Source organism: Uloborus diversus, chromosome 3 (genome assembly GCF_026930045.1).
Source record: "Uloborus diversus isolate 005 chromosome 3, Udiv.v.3.1, whole genome shotgun sequence".
Classification (NCBI taxonomy): domain Eukaryota; kingdom Metazoa; phylum Arthropoda; class Arachnida; order Araneae; family Uloboridae; genus Uloborus; species Uloborus diversus.
The window spans coordinates 134,019,216-134,044,562 of record NC_072733.1 but is presented as its reverse complement, the minus strand read 5'-3'; the positions used below and the strand labels follow the sequence as shown (position 1 = coordinate 134,044,562).

At 31.1% G+C, this 25,347-nt stretch overlaps 1 protein-coding gene across 1 annotated transcript in view; it reads right to left on the bottom strand.

The window, feature by feature from the left end:
- Positions 1-7,853, bottom strand: part of LOC129218144 (sodium-coupled monocarboxylate transporter 1-like) — a 74,937-nt gene extending 67,084 nt beyond the window's left edge. Inside the window, exon 1 of the mRNA XM_054852357.1 lies at positions 7,384-7,853. Within this exon, the coding sequence (XP_054708332.1) occupies positions 7,384-7,746 (363 nt within the window). The 5' untranslated portion in view covers positions 7,747-7,853. The remainder of the gene's footprint in view (positions 1-7,383) is intronic.
- Positions 7,854-25,347: the final 17,494 nt, after the last annotated feature.

Sequence of the window (25,347 nt, the reverse complement as noted above, 5' to 3'; positions counted from 1 at the left end):
AATCATAAGTAAGGAACATATGGTCACAAACACAATGCTGACGTACTACATGCACGCAAAGTCAGAAACTGATGGATTCCAAAAAGGTGACAAATTTATTACACAAAGACAATTTTACACAACATTTTAGGTCTTAAGAAAGTTTTAAAGCGATTGATGAAGTTTGCAGCCTGCAGCTGTAATACATGCGTCGCATTCACAGATCACTCTCTGTTACAATAACGAGACTTTTGAAAAACTTTCATCAGCCGCTGCGCCTTTGTTGTGATGCGTGTATTAGAGTTACTACAGGACGTAACTTTTAACAACTGCTCTAAATATTTCTTAAAAACTAAAATGTTAGGTAAAATCATCTTTGTGCAACAAATTTATGCCATGTTTTGCATCCATCAGTTTCTGGCTTTGTGTGCATGCAGCGCGTCAATGATTATAACTTCCTTATGATTCTTTGCTTCCTATACTCCCCTCTCACGGCCCTTTGATTTTTGCCCAAGAGCTTTGATTCACTCTGTAGGCCGACATGTATATAAGCGTATATTCTCGTGTATACATACATGTACTGGTGTGTACACGTAAATGTAACCATGTCTATATAATCGTGTTTACACGTATACTGTCGTGTGCAAGTAAAGGGCAGTAACTGCAGATTTTTCATTTTTCATTTTTTTGCATTTTTGTCATCTGTTGTATGTTATCTTTACTATACAAACTCGCTTATTTGGTTTCCGCTGAATAAAAGACCCGAAAAAGACGTCTAATTCCAACATTTTCCTATAGTTAGTATTGAATCCAAAACGTGTCTCTTCAAATATCTCGAAAACTCATTTCTGCAGATACTGCCGTTTACCTGCACACGGCAGTATACATGCGTATATGTATCGTGCTTCCATATTATATATACGTGAGTAGACACGTACAAAGACGCACTGGATGTATTTACGAATCACTCATGTATACCCGTATATGTATGTATGTACACTTATATATGCCTATATATACATCTACTACATCTACTATATACGTATATACTCAAGTATGCACGTATGTTCTCGAGATACAAGTGCATAAGCGCATATGATGTTCGTTTATACGCGTATATACTCGTATATATACGTGAAACGTATATGTTCGTGACATGTATGACGTATGTACTCGTGTAGACACGTATACACTCCTGTACGTTATTACGTATACATGCGTATATACACGTATATACTTGAGTAGGCACGTGCTTGCATGTATCTGATGTATACATGTATCTACTCATATAGGAACGTGTTTACTCGTGTATAACACGACACGAAAATATTCGTGTGTACACGCATGTGCTTATGAATATACTTGTCATTACAAAAACAACCGAAATATACAAGTATTAGGGTTATTTATAACGGTTTTGCATCTATTTTTAATTATGACCACTTTACCCCATGCTATGACCACTTTCCCCAACCCCATGGGGTAAAGTGGTCATAAAAACATAGGGAAAAGAAAGTTCTGTAAAACTACTAAAATTAATATTTTTCTTCCTAAAATTCAATGTACCGTGCTCTTTAATAATGCAATGTAAAATAACAACAAAAAAAGTTGAAATGTTTAAAGAATTTATTGTATTTATTAACCACCTAAGTTGAAAACTTACGATTTTATGACCACTTTACCCCACCAGACCCTATATAACATTTTTTTTTATCTAAAATGACTTAGCATGACTTCAGAATTTTCCAAATTCTGAGGAAATTTTTGTTATGTATATTGTTTATAATGTTGTTATATTTCTTATTACTACTGGAGGGCTGATATTTCGATATTTCTCACTATATAAACACTGTACCGAATGTGATTAAAGGTAGTTTTAAACTCCAATGAAGTTCTTCCGATATTCGTTGTATAAAACTATTCGTTTCATTAGAGAAAATTGCTTTAGAAAATATAGCTGCATAATTTTGATATTTTGTAGTTATTATCATTAAAGTAAAGCTATTTTTAACAAAATTATTTGTGTATTTATGACGTTAAATTCTAAAAATTTTGGTAGAAATGGCTTATACGGTTAAGTACGTAGTTCTTATTATTAGTATCATTATAAGTCAGGGCTTAACCTTTATTGGAAAAAGTGCACGAGTCCTATAGCTTTTAGAACCCTTATGCATATTGCATTTAAATTATTCATAAATAGTCTGTATTAAACTTAATATGTAAAAAATCACATAAAGTCCATCAAGTATTGTTACAAATGTGGGTATTATTGGTTTATTTACATTTTCTTAGTTCCTTTTTTCAGTTTGATGGTTGAAATCAATTGAATATTAACGCGAAAAAATGAAGAGACGAAACTTGACAAGCGCAGTTTTTGTTATGAAATATGCATTTTTACCGGTCTATAAATCAAGGAGAAAAATTAATGTTAGTGTACAAGAAAGAAATATCTGTGATATTTAGAGCAACTTTTTGTTTACTCTTAAATCACTCATATTAAAAAGTTACAATAGAAGGACATATTATTTAGATTTATCTTCACAAATTAGCTTGTGAGGAAGCTTTCGCCATAACTTTTGTATGCATAACAGTATATATGAAATAATTTACTCTTTAGTGTACCTAACGAAGAACTAGTTTTTTATATGACACACTACTAGCTAATGCTACTTACGAAAGAGTATTTTCTCATAAGATACTCTAGTTGTTCTCTTATACGACTAGATTTTTATCATATAATATTATACCAACTTAACGAAATAAAATGCTCTTATGTGATACTCTGCTAGCAAATTAGGCTGAAGAAAGAGTATTCTTCCTTGTCCAATGTGCAGGCGAATTAATAAACTCATTTAATACAGAAGCGCTGGAATTTCTGTTGACTAGCAAGTGAATAAACTTATCCTTCTTTTTTTTCAATGGACAAGTAGTGTGACGTATTCACATTTCAAGAACACATGCAATGAACACAATTAATATGCAATAATATGCATGAATTGTATGCATGTGAAAAATCAATGAATGATTGTAAAATTGTGCTACTCTACGCTTTTTTAAATCGTGCTGTTTCTCTCCCAAAAAACTATTGTTACTTTCTCACTGATTTCCAAGGGAAAAATATATTTTAATTATTTATATAGTCTAAACCTAAACTCCTTCCCACTTAAATGATATCTCCGAGTTGAAACACTAAAATTTCTATAAACTGCCAAGGAAATAAATTTCTACATCAAATTTTGTCCAATAGATAAGAAGTGTGACAAATTCATATATCAAAAAAGACCTACAATGAACCTAATTAATATGCATCAATCAAAGTGAAAAATGAATGAATGGTGGTAAAATTTTGCAGTTTTATGCTTTTAAATCATGCTGTTGCTCCCTCCCCCACCAAAAAAATATGTTTTTACAAAAATTAATTATTTTTATAAATATTTTCTCTTTTTTTCAATCAAACCCTATAATCCTCCCAACTTAATAAATATCTTTCAGTTGAAAGTTCCGAAAAAACGAACCATCTCATTCCATCAACATAATTCGATGGAAGTAAATTCATGTCATTTAACTACAGGATATGTTTTGTTTTCTTTTCCTGAAAAATCAACCTAACTTTCGTATTAATTTACATTTTAAGAACAAAACATTCTGATAAAAAGTAGGAAGAAGAAAATGGTGTAGAAAGAGAACTATATTCATCTTCTTCCGTAATTTCTAAATACCCCAATTGTCATTGTTATCGGGAGATAAAAAGAACACACAGTTTTATTGCTTCGAGGTGCTATGTGGGTCAAACTTTCAATTTACCTGTCCTTAAAAAGAAATAAAAGAGTTGAATGCCATCCTAAATCGCAGGGAAAATTGAATAGAAAGCTGTTAAGATTTCACAATTATCAGCTGTATTCATACGTTCAGCGGATGTGAGGCTGCGGCGTTATGAATAAAATGGATGATTGATAAGTCATGCTATGCAAGTAAAATCTTGAAAAAAAAAGTACTTGTATTGGGATTTAATTCCAAGAAGGATTGTGAAAGAATGCCTATTGTAAAATGATGCTGCTCCCACGAAAAGACGATATCAAGCTTTGTAATTTGTCAAAAAAGAAATAACGGTTGTGGTTATTCTAATTAGAAAGGGAAACGACATTACAAACTCAATAGAACAGAGAAACAAGTAAGAAAAATGAAATAAATATTCAATTGACTTTTAGTGGACATCAAAGTCATTATAGCTGCAATCTTGAAAGTTTGTTGTAGTTCAAGAAGGAAATTAGAAATGTAAAAGCTAGCTTATACCAACTATGACGGTCTCACATCTTTGGCAGGACAGCACGAAGTACTAGCCAACTCTTATTTCAAAGACTAGTCTATATTATTTTTTTTAAATATTCTTTGCTTTCAGAAAAAGATAAAAATTTAGAAAAACTAACAAAAACTATTGGCTTTGTGGCCAAAAGTCTGGCATTTCTATAAACAATTTAATAAAATGAAAACCATTTCTCCGGGAAGCTTTGCAACAACTTGCTTGGGTCAAACCTTGTATCAGATCAAACTAATTGAGCAGTATAAGAAATATATAATCTTTTGTGATCATTCTGAGAAGCATCGTAAAATAAATTAATAAAATTAAATTGGGAATGAATAGGGGTGTGTCCTGCATGAACGAACAGGTCAAAAAGACGGACTCCGTAAAAGGAAAGGTGCAGTGCGATCTCCTAAAACTGAATGGTCGTTCTTTTGAACGATAAAATTTATTTTATAGTTCAATTTCTCTAATTTCATTTTTTTTGTAATGACTTTTGTAAAAACTTTCGCTTTATTCACATTCAAAATAATTTCCTGTTTTCTTTTATTTGTGGCCATACTATACTTGGAGATAAGATGTTTCTATTTAGCACTATTATAATGCACTATTTCACGTAAGTTAGTACCTATCTTTTTTTTTTTCTTTTGAACTGAAAATGCTTTATTGGACGGTGTTCGGTGATTGTTTGAAAAGAAAGTTACTAATGTCGGGTCAACTTAATTAGTTTATTTATTAATAAACTTTAATTATCAACTTCTGTACTACTTTGGAATCAAACATTCCTCGCTGCCACTCGGTCACCAAGAAATACCTTACAAAGTGATCTATAAATGATTTTCACATCTAAACCTAAATAAAATATTTTTCGATTTAGTTTTCATCTGCATATTTTTTTACTGTTAGGTAATTTTATTTGTTGATCAAATGAAACGTACGAGTATTTCATGTATGTGAGTAACTTTTGCAAAGAGCTCCCCTGCAACTTAACTTTAAACGAAGTCATTCAAATTCAAATTAACGAGTTGTAAGTTGAAGAAACAAAACAAAAAAAATAGCAATCATATTTTGGAGTGAGAAATTGTTCTTTCTTGTAACTGAAAGGCTTAAGAACATAATTTAGTGAACAAGTGCAGCATGATCATAAATGCTGATGTAGAAACGCATTTTTTCTATAAAATAAACTTGTTTTGACATTACTACAAAATAAAAAAAACATTTTGACTGTGTTCGGAGCAAGTGTAACTAATTTGTTTGAATCAAATCGGACTTCTCTCTTTTAGAAGGTATTCATAGACAAAAGAAATAGACTCTAATACTGATTTTATACGACAACAGCAACAAAGGATTTACGAAAGACTTTCAAACGTCAATGTTATTGAATTGACACCACCTCATGTTGCCAATCGCTTACACAGGCAGTTCGTAGTACATCATAAAACGTACTAAAACATCATAAACGTACCAAAGTAGTAAAACGAGAATAAGGAGTATGAAATGACTCGCTAATAAAAAAAAACTCATCGTTAATCTTAAAAATAAGCTTAACGACCAATTACAATTTTAAGAACTTATTGGATTAAAGTCATCAAAATATGAAAAAGTAATAAAATATTGTTCTGAATTATATATATACCGCTTTTGTTGATCAGCATTTCCTCTTGACGTGTTCAGTTATGTTTCTTTGCATACAATCAGATGAACGACTAACAATGATGATTTCATGATGAAATGATTTAATGCAAGACAACAAATTTCAGTCCCTAAGTTGAAAAAAAGGATAGACATGTGTCTTCGAGATCATATGCTATCTCTTGTCCAGTGCATAAAAATGCAAAAATCAAAATACTATGAATGTTTTCTATAAATAATTTCAATCTTTAATCAGCCCTAAAAATTTGTAAACCTGAATAATATTTTGACTGTACCATTTCTACGCTTTTCAGATGAGATTCCTCGTAACCACAAATCGTATGTCTGAAATGTTTGGTGCGAATCCATCTCTTGATAAATTTTTATTTCGCAATACCTTAAATCAGCCCAAAAATAAGTTTTTCGTTTCTGTCAAGTGAGTAAAAGAAATCAGCTCGGAGTTCGTGCATACACTAACTGTACTTATTACTACATTATATAAAATACTAGAACAGAAAAAATAATCTAAGAGCAATTAAGTTATTTTCTAGAAAAATGCTCAGTTTTTAATGTAGTTAGTTCAAAATCAATGTAGTTGGGTCAATTATGTTTCAGAAGAACTAGATACATAATAATTTGGTTGTTTAAATAAGCTAACTAAAATCAAGATAGTATATTATTTGAAAGGTAATATACATATTTGGCTAATTAAAGGTATTTGAAGTAGAAAAAACTGAAATACCATTACTTTTCCATTTGCAGTGCATTGCATTCTAATACTAGCACATTAATATGAATTATAAAAGTAACGCGTACTTTCGTTCATGTTTCATTAATACTTTAATATGGGAGAAATTATTTATTGAAGCTGAACACATTATAATATTTAATTATAACTATTTAAAGACATAGACACATGAGTTCTGCTTTTTGTGCAGCGATAAAAAAACACTTTTCTACGTCAAATTTTAATAACATTTTTATAAATTGAAGAAAGATTGATTAAACAGTATTAAATGCGTTAAAATTGTAAAACAATGGGTACAATAATGAATAATTCCAGAAAGCTCTTCCATTTTGTTGAAGAAACTACTGATAGACCATTTTCCCAATTTTGCAAATGAAAACTTAATACAAATCAAAATAAAAATACTTCACATTGAAAAAAACTTTGGAAGTTGGACTTCAAAATTTTACAATTTCTTTTTTTAATTATCACATTCTTATTCAACATCATAGGGGAAAGTTAGTTTCATATATATCATTCACCAAACACCATATTTCGATATTGAATTGAACTATAGAGAAAATACTTTTCTTAATCAGTTTTATATTTATTGTTTGCGATTAAAATTAGAACAAAAATAGCAATTAGAAATTTTCACGAAATCTAAGATAATTCATACTTATCGATGTAGAAATATTGAAGTAATGTTTCAATGCATTTTATGTTAGAAACTAATTATTCTTACCTCATAAATACTGGATAGACCAAGATTGTAGAATAATGGCATAAAGATGTAAGCAACTGTTGGGAACATAAAGCAATAAGCAACGACGACCATCCAAAATTGTGTTCCTGTCAGATAGGTTTCTGCCGGTATACCCAACATTGGTATAGCCGACATAAAACTAGCCAGTATGGACATAGCAACTGGAAAAACACCCATCTGCTGCCCTCCCATGAAAAAATCCTTTGTTGTCTTCTGCTTTCCACCAGTACACGCATAATACACTCCTATAGCAGCAGAAACACAAAGCATGGCAATAAAAATAACATAATCTGCCACAGTAAACCTGGATAAAAGTTCTTCTCTAGAAGTATAGGTCGTCATGGTGATGATGCTTGTGCAGGAAACGAGAGAAAAAATTGAGTTTTTATAAGTTCTGGTATAACTGTCTTACAGGTTGTCCATACTGTCTAAGCGCTGTGTTTGAAATAGCCGCGCTCATTCAATACCGGCGAGATAAATAATCATCGTTTGGTCTCGGGAAAGTGGAAAGGGGTGGGGAAATGTGCGAGGTCACGCTGCAGTAAGTATGTCAGAGTTTGAAGATGTGAAACCTTTTCCAGGCGTTCAAAGAACTAGTGAAAGTAGCCTTGATACTTTCTCCCTGTAAAGCGTTTGGGAGAATAGTAGGTTGGATGGTAGGAAAACCATTTTATAGAAAATATATTATGGTTATTAAATAGATATTACTTGGTTAGCTGCTCTTTTTGATTGAAATTTTTTCCCATATTAATCTTATGAATTGAAATGTATTCATAATTAAGAATACTTGGTGCCCAAAAAATTGCAATAAATATCGAGGTTTTATTTTTCAGTACCCCACATAAGGACTGCTTATGTCTTTTAGTTTTGTCTTTAGTTTTTGTTCGTTGAGATTCCTGATTCTAAATTTCAAACCTAATATTCAATTATTTATATTTTGTCAATCAAAAAATGCAACAACTGAGAAGGGGAGCTCAGTTTTATCTTCATTTTAAAGTATTTTCTCATTCGAAAAATCAATTTACAGAAATTGTGGTTATCATTTTTTAACCGTTTACTAACAAAATATTGCTTTTCTATTCCCATTCAGCATGCTTCTATTTTTTTTTTTTAATTGAAGCAAGGGTTTATTGCATTATTACGCTCACCCAACTTTGACTTAAAAAAATAATTTAAGACATTTTTCATTTTTTAATTTTATTTAAAATTTTTATTTTTAGAAGCTTTGAAATTGAACATTCGGTCATCAAATTCCAGAAGGATCATATTTTTCTTCATATATTTCAATGTAAACACAAAACCGACAAAAAGTGTAGAAGTCTCATTCTTACACCGAGGTCTTCAATCGCACAGCACTTATAAATGTAAGTAAACAGTCATACACCTTCATAAAATAATATGAACGCTGTTTCAAAAACAAACGTCTAAGAAATTAGAGAACAAACAGTTCCACTAAGTAACTTTGAGAGGAAGTAAACCACTTTTTCAATTCAATTATCATCAACAAACAGGATTATTAAAAAACTGGATTAATGTTTCCGCATCATTTAATATGCAGGGGTTTTAATCATTACTCTTTAAACGATAATACTAATGCCTTTAGTTAAACTTTTTTGACAGATTGACTTTAGGCAGTTGTAGAAGAGATGCAGACATTCAGTCTTGCATGAACTTAAAAAAATTTTTAAAGACAAGAAACAAAAGTTATTTACGATTGTAATTATGTTTCATGTGTCACATGTGGTAAAGTTTTGTTTCTTTTGTGATGAAAATTTAAATATTATTTTTCAAAGATAGATCAAGCATCTTATCTTTCCAAATTATAGTCTACTTAATAGCATAATTTTTACAAAACTGAAATTATTTTTAAAAATATAAAGACTTATGACTTTTAGACAACACATGAAAATAAAATAATTCAAAAGTTAGTTGCTCAATAACTAGTTTTTAATATGTTTTTCTTTTTCGACAAAGGATGTAAAAGTTCTTCGTTAAAACCTTCAGTTGAAAAACAATACTTACATATTTGAATAATTAAAATATTATTCATCATTTCATACATCAAAGCCTATTACATGATTATTTGTATACACTATATCTGAGCATGTAGTTTCTGTGGATTTTTTTTCGAACATATACAAGTTGAATAGAAATTTATTCCTATTTCTTCAAAATCTCACTCCTAAACTTAAATACTTCGCATTTCAAAACATTATTAAGTTTAAAACTACTTTTAGTTTAATTGGACATTTATTTAATTCTTCGCATAAAAATTTTTGATCCTTTCATTATTTCCTTTTTTTCCACTCTAAATTTATAGTACTAACTGTGCATCTTTGCTGTTCGAAATAATATAGATTTATTTTCTCTTTTTTCTTTTAATTAATTTTTTATAGTCAAAAATGTCGTTTTAAATACGTAAATTTCTTACATATACTAACATTTTTAGTCGTCAAAACTGATTTAGTCATTTTCAAAATGTCGCATCAAAATTTGAAACGATTGTAATCTGCAAAACATGATGCCATTTCTTTCTGAATTATCATATTGATAACTTTCTCCAATAATAACCGCTTTAAACAATAGCGTTTTTCAAAATTAATTCTGGTTCAGTTCATTAAATATTCGTCTCATTTAGAAATATTTCACCCAAAACAATTTTTTTAAATATGAGGGAGAGTCGAGAGGACGGCGCTGCATTTATGCCGAGATTAAATGAAAAAAAAAACATTTCGACCGGTAGATGTACCGCAAAAGTCTGAAATTGCTGCATCTATTGAATAAGTTAGAAATAAACTTTTCACATTCCATTCCACATTAAATGCAGCTCTGTCTCATTCCTCCCGACATTCTTTTATGCTTTTCATGTATGATTTGCAGGTTTTTCAAAATAGTTTTAAAATTTAATGAAAGTTTTGGAAATTAGTTATGAACACAGTGGGTTAAATTCCTCAATGAAAAATCCTCAGCGGTTTACCATTTCTAAACGTGCTGCAATATTATCGAGTGAAATATTTTTGAAGTTTTCATTTGCTTCGATACTAGATTTTGGATTTACTACATATTCAATGCAATTATATATTTTTATGTTATTTAAAAAATCTTGTCATTGCTGTCTTTTACGTTTATTAAATAATCAATGTTTTGCAATAATATCGTACGGGAATCATATGAATTAAAAGCTTTTATGCATTGACTCCGAAACGCATCGGGACAGCGCTCCACCATGGTTCGTTCCATGCACGTCCGGTTCCATTGTTCGCACATGCGTGCGTGACCCACCGGTACAATTTCATGAAAACTTATATTATATGATTCCATTATTTTGCACAATGGTGTATACATATCAAAATGATCATCTAACTGATATACAACCTATCTGATACTATACTGCCGTGGGAAGGTAAACGGCAGTATCTGCAGAAATGAGTTTTCGAGATATTTAAAGAAACGTGTTTTGAATGCAATACTAACAATAGGGAAATATTGGAATTAGACGTTTTTTTTTTCAGCGGAAATCAATTAAGTAATCTTGTACAATAAAGCTAACGTAAGATGGATGATTAAAATGAAAATTGAAAAGTCTGCAGTTACTGCCCTTTACCTGCACACGGCAGTATAAAACTAAGCTACTGGATCTATGATTATAATGCATTGAATTGTTATTGCAATTGACTTGAAAAGGAGACGTCAATGGGAATCTTTAGCATAACATTAAAAGGATTACATGCATTATACCGACAGCCAGGTTATGACATCCAGAGACTGCCAGTATTTTGCATGCATAGCGTTTTTGCATGCATATGCGTCTTAGCCCTGGCTTAAGGGTGGCAACTTACTGATTAATTAAAATAGTTCTCTGAGTTCAGAGAAAATCATCAGAGGTACAATGTCTATCTTAATTCGGGAAGAAAGCTCAGACAGACATTTTAGAACACATAAATTGCAAGAAAAAAAAAAGAGAAAACACTTGTTTCAGGTTACTAAGAATCCCTTTTTAAATGAATAAAGTTTGCAGTTTTAAGATGTATGTAAACCAGTTTAAGAGTCCTGACGCCATGCTTTATAACAAAGTACGTAATTACCATGGTATAAATTTATTACAATGGTGTCATTTAGTTTTTTTTTTTTTAATTCGCATTATACGTTAGAATAAAAATAGTCTAAAATAAGATATGAAAATATTTCAGAAACACCAAAAAAAAAACAATTCTGATGGAGAAATTGTTTGTTTTAGTTTTTTAAACAAAAATGTCTTGCAAAAGAAAATTAATGAATAACAAAATCTGATACTCATGACTTCTGGAAGATCTCATAAAAATATCAGTATGTAAAACTCAAAATATTTACATTTCTATAAGATATATCATTCACGGATCTGAAAAATCATTCACTCAATAGAAAAACCTTAATTTCCCTCTTGATCAACATCCTTAGCAACAAATCGCATTTAATCTCACACAAAAAAAAATCCTTATCATAACTCGCTTATAGTTCATGAACGAAAACAAAGATAATCTCCTATTTTAAGTTTTGAAAGCTTGCTTGAGCTATAACAGTTTAAATTAAAACAGTTCGTTTTCGAGCATCTCGTTTCTTAAAAGAAACACATGACTGCTCTCAAAAGAAAATTGCAATCAGAGCTGGTTTTCAGTTTATTTGTTTTCCTCTTTTTGTTAAAAGTTAAAAATCACGATTTTCAAAAATAGTAGGATGCGGGAGGAGAACTTTTGTGATAAAGAAGTGAGTCTTTGATTTAAATTTAAGTTTTTTCGTTTTTGCAAAAAGTATTCTTTTATGGCAATATAAAATTAAATCATTGTCAATATAATATAAAATTATCAGATGACGTTTATCATATAAAGACTTCCGCCTCAATTTAGCTCAATGTAGGGGAATGTGGGGCAAAGAGAAATAGCAGGGCGAAGTGAATTGGTGAAATATTTACTCCGCTTTTAGCCTCACTTACTCGTACCTGGTAATATTTTAAATATGTAGCAGCATATGCAGTCTATTCCAGTCAAGAAAAAAAACCTTTGAAAATCAAATCATATAATACAAGCAATTTTCAAAAATTGATGCACAAATAGTAATATTTTGTTGTAAGTCAAAAATTATTTTGATGTTATCAAATGATAAAGTTCAATATTAACATTTTAATTAATTGGAACCTTCTAATATTTGGTGCAGTATTTATTTAGTTAATATTTAGCTTATTTGTATTTTTAATATTTTTCACAATTAGTCAAGTGCATGCGATTTAAAGTGAACTGGTTCATTTCATTTACTCATTCAATCATTTACTAAATCACTTACGTATTCGTTCATTAAATAATTTGCTTGCATTCCTTCGTTTAATAATTCTCTTATTAATTAATTCATTCACTTATTTTCTTATTCATTCACTATTTTATTCACTTTTTTTTTAATTATCTTTTCATTTATTGAATTATCCTTTTATTTGCTCATTAATTTATTTTTAAAAAAATTTTACACTCAAATAGAACATATTTCATTCGATAGATATTTCATTTTTCACTTTGCCCCATTTAACAAGGGGGTAATTTTTAAACTTTTTTTTTTTTTTTTGAAGGAACCATTTCACTGTCAAAAATAAAAAATAATGAATAAATGCAGGTTTTATTTCAAAATACAATATTCTTTCTTCATGTACTGTAATTTTCAAAACAAATTTCCAATTTGTTCATTTTGAAAAAGCTTAGTCATCTTAACTATTTCACTGGCTCCACATTCCCCTACTTATTGTTTGATCTCAAGCACACGTTCGATTGTACTTCAGGTACGAAAAAGCAGATATGGGGCGTACGGTCAACTTTATCCTTGCGTAGAATACATTTAATTGTTTGTTCCACTTATACACTTTAAACAATTTTTTTTTCTATATTTTTTTTCAAGTTTAAATTTTTGAGAGAATATAATGAATACTAAAAACATTCTACAACTGAAAATTGAATCAGTATTAAAACGGGAGCTCACAATATAGAAAATGCATTACGTAGGGAACTTTTTGGTCTAAGAAGTAATATAAATGACTTAAAAAATGCCATTATTTCTGTAAGCTACAGTAGCACAATACATACTCTCACTTGTCCACTAGCCATATTTTACTAATTTTTGCATTTTTCTGAAACAGCAAAAGTATTTGAAACTATTATTATGTTTTAAATTTTTATTCAATTTTATTTTAAAAAAAATTGATTTGAAATTTTAATAAACTATAAGAGTTTTCATGAATTACTGAGATTATTTTTTTTCATAATAATATTTATTTTGAAACAATTGAGCAATTTCCAAAGATAATTGAGCTGAAGTTACAACAATCTTTGAGATTTTCCTTGAATGAACTACTTTGTCAGGTGGTCCATTCGTGAAAACACCTAGCGGTCCAATGATAGCAACTGCGTTATTTAGAATATTCTTATAGGTTTTACTGCTGTGACGAATCATGTTGAAACATGTAGTATGGGAAATGGTACTTGAAAAGGCACTCTTTTAAGTCAATGTTCACGTTTAATTGATCAGTGATATTCAAAGCATGTTATAACTGAATGAAAATCTCACTAATTAGTAAGCTAATGGTAGAAATCTTTTCTGACCGATTAAGAATATCATGAAATAATTTTAGCTACTTGACGACTCTGCAGTAGACTGTTTTCAGACAAAAGAAGGTAATAAAACTGATTACGCGTCTGCATAAACTCTGGTACGGGAAATGTCTTCACGGTCTAGTCATGGGGAACCGGTTCATTGACGGCAACATTCCCCTATTTATTGAAGTAAATTAAAAATCTCTTTTTTTTTTACATTTTTTTCAAAATGAAAAAAAAACTATCTTGACATTTTTCGAGCTTTTAACTTTGTTAAAAGAAATTCGTACCCATAAATTTAAACTGTATGCAATCCTTTTTTAAGTGAGTTATTACATAACTTAGAAAACTCTCAAAGAGCATCAGTTATAACATTTTAAAGTTTTGTCAGCAAGCAAAAACAATTTCTTTATAACAAATTTCAAAAGTAATTACTCATCAACTACAAATGATAAGTACATATGTTTAATTGAATATAAATTTAAGCTGTTAGAGTAAGATTTCTACAAGTTTCATGAAAATATGAGATGATAAGTTGTTTGTTCAACACGACCCATAATCAAAAAGAAACAAAAACCTACTTTAAAAAATAAAAAAAACTCTCGAGTATTTTTTGCCATTTTTATTTTATAGTTTTCTTTATTTTTTTCTAAATAAAAATAACCTGTGATTAAAATTACATTACTATCCATTAGTTTCAATAATCTAATGACAATATGCTGAGCTTCTTTGACAAAAAAAACAACAATGAGAAATCTGGTATATCATGTGGCAATTTTCAATGCTTACTTGCTTGACTCATTGACCAACACGGAAAAAAAGTAGGTCAAACATGATTACAATCTTTGGCCGGAACATCGGACAATCACCAAGCATTGGAATATGATAAAAATACTGCTGAAAATGTAAACAAAAGCATGGGTTCACGGTCAAAAGGAAGCAAAAACCTAGATTCATTCTTCTTATCGTTCATTCGCTGCAAGCGCCTACTTTTAAAAGACAAAAGTGAAATTTAAGTAATGTAAACAATTCACATTTTCACGTTACGTTCTTTAATTAATAGGATGTTTCTAGAACTAAAATTGTAACTCCTAAAAAAATCGTTTGCATTTTCACACAAGTTAACGGAAAGTTTTAGTTCAGTGTCTGAGTGGAATGAGACTCTATGGTACAAAATGCTTGAAAGTCAAAGCTTCATTGATTAATTACTCTGGGTCATTGAGTATTTAACCTGAACATTTCATTGGACCATAGATTTAACGTATTAAATAAGTTTACAGTTAATTTTCCGCTACGTCATATGTCTCATGATTTATGATTACGAAGGTGAATTTTGAATGTGGGGCAAAGTGAAATAGTAAAATATTTTACTCTGTTTGTAGCATCATCTTGCCAACAATAATATAACTACGTTATTAAAAATAGTTATTTCCAACCTAAAAATATTTACTTCTGAAAATCAAGGTACAGAATAAATTTAATCTGGTATTGTTATATTTTGTGGCGTATGAAAAATAATGATTAAGTTCTAAAATACCAGTATTTTCGGTATTTGCAGAAAATAATAAAAAGTTTTTAGTTAAAGACTTTCAAATATAATTTATTAGAGATCTGTTGTCATTTTAAATGTGCATTTCTTTTCCGACGAGACAGTCTCAAAACCAATCTATTTGTGCAAACACTTGGCTTCACAAAAAGGCACGAATTAACAGAATATCAATAAATAATCCCAGAATCAGTAGATGGCGTGATGAATACCTTTTTCGTCCAACATATTTTTATTCCTTCAACGTACTTTTTTGATCACTCACTTGCTCTTTTGTAAAAGTTAACTCAATTCAGTGTTTTCAATATTTGCCTAGTTACCTTTACTGTACTGAATTTCAAGAAAAATCTTTTCTTGCTTGTATAACAAATGGTAGGGGAGGGTAGCCCAAAGCGGGTAGGTTTTCGAAGAACGCTCGAAAATTGTAGTTTTTGGATTTTAATTGCAACAATTTCGGTTTTATTTCCTAGCAGGGTTTTTTTGAACTTCAAAATAAAAAGTTATTTTTGTATTATTTCAAACCCAATATTTATTTATTTTCAAATATTGCAAATATTTGAAAAACCCGCTTGCCCCACCAGGGAGCCCAAAGCGGGTAAGCTTACCTAATTGTGATTTGGTACATTTGCCAATCAAATATGAAGTCATAAATGATTAAAATAATTGATTAGCTATCTCCCATTATAAAAAATATATTAAAAAGTTGTACTCATCCAACTTAAAATCAGCACATTTGTTTAAAAAACATAAAGAAATAACTGATTAAATTAATAGACTAATTAATTGCCATTCTAAAAAATAACTTTTCAAAATTATACTTATCCTATTGAAATAGAAAATCTAAGTCAGCACACGAGTCAAGAAATTATAAATTAATGTATGATTAAATCCCATACCCGCAAAGCCTGACGGCACATTTTTTATTTCAATAATTATAACCTTAAATTTAAAAAAGAAACAAGCGAAATGACTATCGTACTTTGTAGGTAGATGGTGTCAGCATAACGTAATATTATTCACAATAGAAAAAATAAGCTGGTCTTCCACTAATCACAAATTACAAAACTTCATTTGTTTTTAGAAATGTATCATTTCTTTTATTTTAAGCCTTGTTACGATATACCGCTTCACTGCTGCCTCGCTGGCACTGATTAAAACTCGGGGATGTTCATGTAAACACTACATACGTATGCATCGCCGCTTACACATCATGGGGGGACATGGGGGGAGGGCATACGAAGACCGACCCGCTTTGGGACACCCTCACCCGATTTGTTGTTACATGTATTGGAATACTGTCCAGTTTTATTATTCTAACTGTATACTTCGTGACATAATATTTAACATTTATATATCACTTTGAAAAATTGCATGGAGGAAAGGCATAGTCAAGTGAAAAACATTTTCAGATACTTACATAACTACAAAGAATTCTGAAAAGAAAACGAAAATGAGCAGAAAAAACTAACAGAAAAGGTCCAGAAATAAATAAATACCGTACAGAGGAAGTAAATAGTAATCAACAACGTTTGTGGTTTAAAACGCTGTTGATTACTATTTAGAAAAGATCAAATTTCGTTTTGTCGTAGATTTTAAATCAAAGGTTCAATAAAAAGCAATCACTAACCTATCCTGATCAAGAATAAATCGTAGAAGATGGTGATAATAATGAAAAAGAATCTTCGCTCGAAGAAAAATGACTAATAGCTATAAACTAAACAAAACAACATCATGCAAACGATACGAAAGAAAACACACACACAAACAAAAGATGTAGGTATATCCAAAACCATCTCGCAAGAGATCTAATTATTTGAATAGGAAGGACTTAGAGGCAATTAGAAAAGGTATATCACGCATTATTAACAGTACCACCGACTAGCGTGAATTCTGATAGAGCATTTTCAACTGCAGAAAATTTGTGCACTAAAATGAGTTCCAGGATTAGTGATAATTCAATAGATGCAGTATGTTTCTTATTGATATTTAATTTTTGTTATAACATCTGTTCCTTCATTTTACATTTGTTCTCGATAAGTTTTCATAATTAATGTACTTTTTGCACAAATTTTGAACTATGGCAAAGAAACAATATATTTAAAATCCTTTTTTGAGAAATTTATGCTATCAGTATTCCAATATCATATTTTAAATAATACCGAGTACCGGGGTATTGTGCATTTTTGGCTCGGTGTTGTTATCACCAATTGAGACCTACTACGTATCACTAATCGAGACCTATGGATGTTCAGTTCAGTATTAATGTATTTAAAATTAGACATGCTCTTATTTTTAACGTGTTGTACAATTACTAAAGTGCACATAGTGCAAAATGAACTAAGTGAAACAGTTTAAATTATTTATTCACTAGCAAAAATACCCGGCGTTGCCTGGGTCAGTAATAATTATGAGAAAAAATCGTTACTTGCTTTTGTTTTCTGTTTTAAGTGAAAGAATTTAAAACACATCTTTTTGACGTGATTAAGAATCGAGTTTCTTCCTTACCCATAAAACTAAAATAGCAATAAGTATAAAGAACAAAATAGTATTGCTTTAGAAACGAAAGCACTATATTTAAGCATATACAAATTTCCAAAACATGAAATTAATCTTCTCATGTTTAAAAAGATTAATCTGTTGATACTTTTTTTTTTAACATGGAGTCTAAAACCTTCTCTGTATGGCTAATAAAGTACGAAGTGATTAAAAAAAAGTAGCTGCGCTCGTAATCCCCTTATACTTGCTTTAGTTATTTTGGGAAATTTCAATCATTGTGGGCTCTTGGTGTTTACCGAATTTGCGAAAGTCGTTTTGGGGTACCTTCGATGGTGCTCCCCCATTCTTTCCTTACTTTGTAAAACGATATGATATTAATTTTCGTTACAGAGATATCGTCGCCAGATGCTGAGATACTTTTGGTCACTATAAAATGGCGCTGAAGAGTTTCATCTGAAATGTTTCCAAAATAAGTAGTAAAATTTGGCGATTGTTTGAAACTGTGCAAAAAGGAGAATTAATGGAAGTTTTTGTGCTGTTTATGGATTTGCCTAATTTAGTTGCTGGATTATTTAACACAGTAAAAAAAGTTTTTTAAAGATTCTTTGATTGGCGATATTTTGTTTACATGGTGAAAGCTGAGAAACATTATGACGTAGTCTTCGGCTTCAAAAACAGCGACGTTGAAAAAACTGCCAAATGCATCAGCTACGGAAATCTTTCTGCAAAAATTTTGGCGATCTGCTGGTTGATTGGATAATGAGTAAGTATTCAATCAGCATAAATAATAATAAAAACCATTAATTACATTAAAGTTCCGTTTAAGTGGAAAATGATCAGCCAAATCATGTATTATTTGCCAATCTTGTGCAAAAATCTTACTTCAAGATTTGACTTGAGAAAAGCCTTGAACAATCACGAAAAGCAAAGATAGTCAACAATACAACAATTGTCGCTATCGACAGGGAGTTGAGATGATACACTAAATACTGTATTGAGTTGAGGAAAGCCTTCGAACATGGAACTAAAAAGCTCATAACTCGTTTTTTATTCTACTTAGAAATTTTTAACAGGTGCCATCTTCAGCAGAAAAATCAGAGCTTTCGATGGACATATAATGTAAATATGTGCAAGTATTTTTTCATCCCAATATTAGAGAATTTATACAAAAATTGTGTTTTATTGCCCCCCTAAGGGGGTTTTTCCCCCCTATAACGGGACGAAAACTACCCTATGTGTTATTCTGATGCATAAGCTATATTATTGTAAAGTTTCATCAAAATCCGTTCAGTAGTTTTTGCGTGAAAGAGTAACAAACATCCATACATCCATACATCCATACAGACAAACTTTCGCATATATAATAGTAGTAAGATTCATTTGCATATTCATTACCTCATTTAGTCATTCATTAATTTTTACACATCATTTTTTCATTTATTTATTTATTCATCATCCACTATTTTACTTACGTTTATTTAGACATTTATTAATTCATTTATTTATTTATTCATTCATTTAATTTTACACCTTGTACTTATCCATTCATTAGGTTATTCATTCATTTATGTGTTCATTCAGAGCAAAATACTTTTGGTAATTACGTAGAAAACATTGCATTAGAAAAATATTTTAACTATCACCATGCACCGTGTAGGGGAAAAGTAATAATTTTCTACTTTTATTTGAAGGCTCAAATTTTCTTCCGAAAGTGAAAAAGCAACATCTCTTTATAATTTCTACTGTAAACTGTAAAATACATTGTCCTCTCATTACATACTGTAATTTTCAAAATATATATAGATTTCCTTAACAAAGCGATTTCATTTTTAGATCACTTTTACAATGAACAAAAATTCCGCTAACGTTTTCGTTCCATTATACAACGGAATATGTATGACTATACCTTGATAAAGAAATGGTTAAAAATACAAAATTACGTATCATTTTGAAATGAAGAACACAAAGATAGTTTGTACGTTTTTTGACATCAATTAAAAAAGAAACATTCATTTTACATCAGTTACATCAGTTTTAGAAAGCTGAAAATAAGCAAATAATGTAATTAATCGTTCGTCAAAAAATTAGACCATCGTTTTAAAGCAAATATCCGTTGTATTTTTTATGACACTAAAATAAAAGTAATATTATTATAATGTTATGCTTCGATCCCCATTCTTATTCACGTCGCTATTCATGTACGAAATTAGCTGCCGTTCTGTACGCATTGAACCTCAAAGCAATTTCGCTTATTCACGCCTTTCAGTAGAACTGAAAAGAAAGTCAAAGGCAATTCAATCAACGGAAATTTACGGATTTGAAAACAGTAAGATTTTTTATGAGGCATTTTTTTCTCCCCTCTTATGTGTCCACGACGTTAATTTTTCGTCTTTCTTTTTTTTTTTTTTTTTTTTCTTTTTTTCTGCACGAAAATGGCCTTATTCTACATTTTTAACATTTCACCACATTGTTTCGTTTGCTTGAACTTGTAAACATGCGGATTAGGGAATAAAAGCTTCAATTTTCTCACGAAAATTGATCTCAAATTACTCTTTAAATTTATCGAAAAACATAATTAAGTTAAAAAGCAATTTTTTCCGCCAACAGAAAATTTAATGTGTCCATGACATTATTCAAGTGTGATTTTAGACTGGACATGATAAGTTTAGCTTTCTACAATTTAGATAGAAACCACACTTTCAAGTTGAATGACCAAATTGGATCTAAAAATAAAAACTAAAACATTTGTTACATTTAGAATCTGAACTTCGCTACTCATAGTTTTTATCGTGCGGATAATAATGTATAAGCAAACATTCAATATTTCATCAACTTCATTTCTTGAATTTAATATCCATGGACTAACCTTTTGCTCATCATTGTTTCCTCTCTTTTTTACTTCAGTAATAATTTAATAAATAAAAGCAGCGATAGGTGTTCTTAAAAGGTATTTTAATTCTTTATTACACTGAATCAGTAAAAATAATCATTTAGACAAACGTCGAAGTAATTTAGACAAGCATCTAAATAATCATTTTTAGATTCAAGTATAAAAAAGGGACATGTTTAAAAAATAAATATTTAGACAGCACAACTCTGAAAAAAATAATTATTTAAACAAGCGGTACCACAGTTGTGATTGCTTAATCTCACTAAAGATACTAAAACTGTCTCTGTATGTTACATGACATTTTAAAAGAATTATTTAACTGTTTTTACTTACGTTTCAAGAATTTATCAAAAACGTTATGTCACTGTAATTAAACAAAACAGTTTCAGAATTCATTATATGTAAAACAGAACAGAAATTGTTTTGTTTTGAATGGTATCTTCCCATGAAAATCCCGACAGAGTGACATTGTGGTTAGGCGTTTGCCTCTTATGCCCGAAGGTGCTAGTTCAAACCTGGCTTCAGTTTGAGGATTTTCAAGATGCAGAAAACCGCAGCGGCCATGTCATATGATTATGCAACATGCAAAAAAATATCTTCAGTATTTTTTTGGCTTGGCAAAATTAAAGTGTTAGTTCAGTTTCGCATCGAAGCAATCCTCCATCTGGAGGCGAAACTGGGCTGGGTAAATCGGTGGTAATGGCTATCCACCGATAGAGTGCTGCATGAAAAAATAGACAGCATCTGTTTCTGCAAATGGCGAGCAAACGTTATTATAAAAAACAAACAAACAAATATCTCCAAAATATTTCAAATCAAACAATATAATTTTTGTTAGGAAAAGGAAAAAGAAGAACTTATCACATAAGCACTTCAAAGGAGTTTTCCACCGTGTTTCGTACCAAAATAGGTAAATTTTTTAACATTATCGGTATTTACATCAGCAATTTCGAAAATCCTTTCAAAGCCCGGAAGCAGACTACTAAAAGGACACGCAGTTAGCAAATTTAAATACATGAAAATAAAATTTCTTTCATCTATATTTTGATATTTCTAATACATGAAGTAGGATGTATAAATGATTCAGGTTCTAATATATGGTGTAACATACTCAATTAATAGAGGTTCCCACGAGGGAGATCCATAGCTCAGACTGCGCCACTGAAATTTTTAGGGGATGTTTTAAGGAGTACTTTCTCTTTTTGGGGGGAACTCTCGTTCTTGCGAGGGGGGAGGGGCGGTCCGTAGCATTGGAAGGAAGGTACTTCATTGTTCTTGGGGGAATAGGCACATTCATTAACGTTTCATCGAATATGTTTCAATACTTGGTCATTTCTGTGGATGGGCTGTCCTATCAAAAATTAAATGGTTATGTCAAGAATTTGGTGAAATATATTGAAAAATTAGCTAATGCTGAGAAGCAAGGAAGGATTTTTCAGATAAAACCTTTCCCTGTCTACAAATGCAACAATCATATTCTTTGTGTTGGCCACACAAAGCAAGGTACTGGGGCATTTTGCTTCGATCTACATAGCAAGCTGTCTTTCTGAACTACGAGATATAGTATTTAGAGTAAAATGCTTCCGTGGGAAGGTAAAGAGCAGGTATCTGCAAAATTTTCAAGTTTTACTTTTTTGCATTTTTTTCATCTATTGTACTTTAGTTTTGTTGCACAAACTTGCTTATTTGGTATTCGTAGAAAATAAAGAACGAAAAAAAAACATCAAAGTCCAACATTTCCTTATTGTTAGTATGGAATCCAAAACACGTTACTTCAAATATCTCAAAAACGTAGATACGGTGCTTACCTTCTCACTATAGAATATACCAAAAATGAAACATAAATGTAACTCTTATCTATTTTTCCACTTAACAGTTACACGCATGGGCATTCATACTTGAGTTTCGACTGAAAATTCTAATCTGACATCAAATTTTTCCGAGGAATTCAGTGAAACTATCACTCATTATTCGTATTGAGCAAAAGGAAGGTGTGCGCACACTTTAGAGTATATGAGTAGCTTTTCTTTTGGTGCCAACTTACATATTATCTGATCCAGAATGTGCATGGATGGCTGAAAGCAATCAACAACGTAAGAATTCACCTTTGTTTTCGGTGAATATCATGAATCGTCAAAAGTCGCGTGGAATCACCATCTATAGTGCGCAGTCTTATAATACCGAATCACTGAAAAGAAGACCATTAAAACAAAACTAATGTTATTATTTCCATATCAGCAAAAGCAAGGACGATTTTAGTGTGCCCACACAATGGTACATGTTTTGAATGAATCAGCTTTCTGAAGTCTGCTTCCTATAGTGTCAAACTACGAGTATTTCATTCTAGATGATTTATTTGCTTTCTACACTGCGCAGTTGAACAGTTGAGTAATACCTCATCTTCTTTATCACCCTAAAATACCCTAAGGGTGTAGTTGGTGTTCGAGTCAAAGATGCTATCAGTCTTGGCAATGAACACCTGTAAGATCCAGTTTGTTTCTTAATGATATACGAAAATGCTGAGTTGAACATACATTGGAACATCTTAAAAGATGGTAGCGGCATCTATAACGATGCTGCTATGATATCTCTGCACTGTCTAAGACTTTTTAAGAAAACAATTGCGATAATTATAAAATATAATCGATTCTTCCGCTTTTTTTGCCATACTCCCAATACATGACAAAAAACGCATAAACTGCTGCGACAAAAGTTTTTTATTCAGTCATCATAACTTTTCGGTAAGAGTTCATGACGTCCACTATATAACAGGTTTCTTGTCAAGCTTGAACAAGGTGTCGTGATCATAGGTGCATCAAAGATGTATTTAGTTCTTTTAACAATGTAGCTTTTCATTCGGTTTTACCATCAACCCTTGAACGTTAAACAGTGAACAGTTTTTAGATAGTTCATACCGAAAAAGCTTCTACTTATCATATGAACAAGCTTGAGCTACTATTTGAAGGAAGTGTGGAGATTAACTGTTTGACTTCTTTTTAGTAGCTTTCCCTGTAGCACCTGCATTTTTTACTTAGTTGCAACAAACTTGATACTTGACACTCTCACTGTTTTACCGTCGTATCGTGTTTTTCGCAACGTACGATACGTGTCTTCACCGATCTTAAATAAATGTAATTTTCTTCTCTTTTGAATCCTATGAAATCAGTGCTTTTGTAATTAAATTGAGTAATGAATTGAGAAGCATATTATGCTGGTCAGTTTTTTCATAGTGTATATTTAATCACTGATGCAAACTCTGCATATAATATCTGAGTTTACATCTGAGAAAAATCGTGTTGGATGTTCAAACCTTCGGCAAAAGTAACAGAATTTCTTACTTCTCGAAATAGATTTTACCAGACGTTCATAATGTGTTATCTCTCATTCCGATAAAAAAAAATACTTTTGTTTAGTAAGCCCCAATATGTTTACCCATTTATCATCGTCACTATTAGACACTATCATCGCACGGAGAGCTAAAAATTAATCATTGATAAACTTATATATTTTCAAGTTGCCAATTAACACTCAAAGGTTAAAAAAAAAAACCAGCACGAGCTTAATGAATTCATTTCATATGAAAATGAACTTTATGTTAGAAACCGAAATATTAAGTTTGCAGAGGTAGTAGTTTCGAAACACAGAACATTTTATTAACACAAGACACGAATATCAAGCAACATGCATGTGACACGACTGCATGGAAATACACAACACTACAACGTACGAGCCGAGAGATGACGTCGGAAGTTTGGCAGTCAATCGCGGCTATAAGAACAGTCCACATTCTTTCAGAAGTAGAGTGGGTTTGACATTGCTGTTCAACACTTTATAATAACTAGGGGTCTCCGTTCCTACTCGTTTCGCTCGCCATCATCCATTTGACTCCTGCGGTGGCTCGATGCCTCCGGCAGCAGGTGACAATTACTCATTTTAATGCTTTCCGGTGTTTCAGGACGAAGACCCTGACGGTGTATTCCCAACTGCCACTAATGTGGTAAACCTCCCCCAAATATGACAAACCTAGAGCTATTGTGTTGATCCCCGGAAAGACCACCTGTCGAGTAATCCTTTGCGTTCAAAATTCGAAAAGCAAGACCAAGTGTTCGCCATTAATGACCACCATCGTAGGAAAAATTTTTGTTTTACGCCAAGTAAGTGATAAAAGCCATTTGATGGAACGAACCCACAGACCCCTTGTACTAAGAACTGAACAAACCACCTCCGCTTCCAGCATTATCACCCATCAGTGAGTTTCGCGCATGTTATAATAGGCAACAATGTTAGGCTAAATACGATTTTTGAGTTGCATTCTACGTTTAATGCTTGGTTTCTTTTTAAATAATTGCAGAAATTTTAGTAATACATTCCTCTTCAATAGTTATTTTTATTCAAAACTTAAA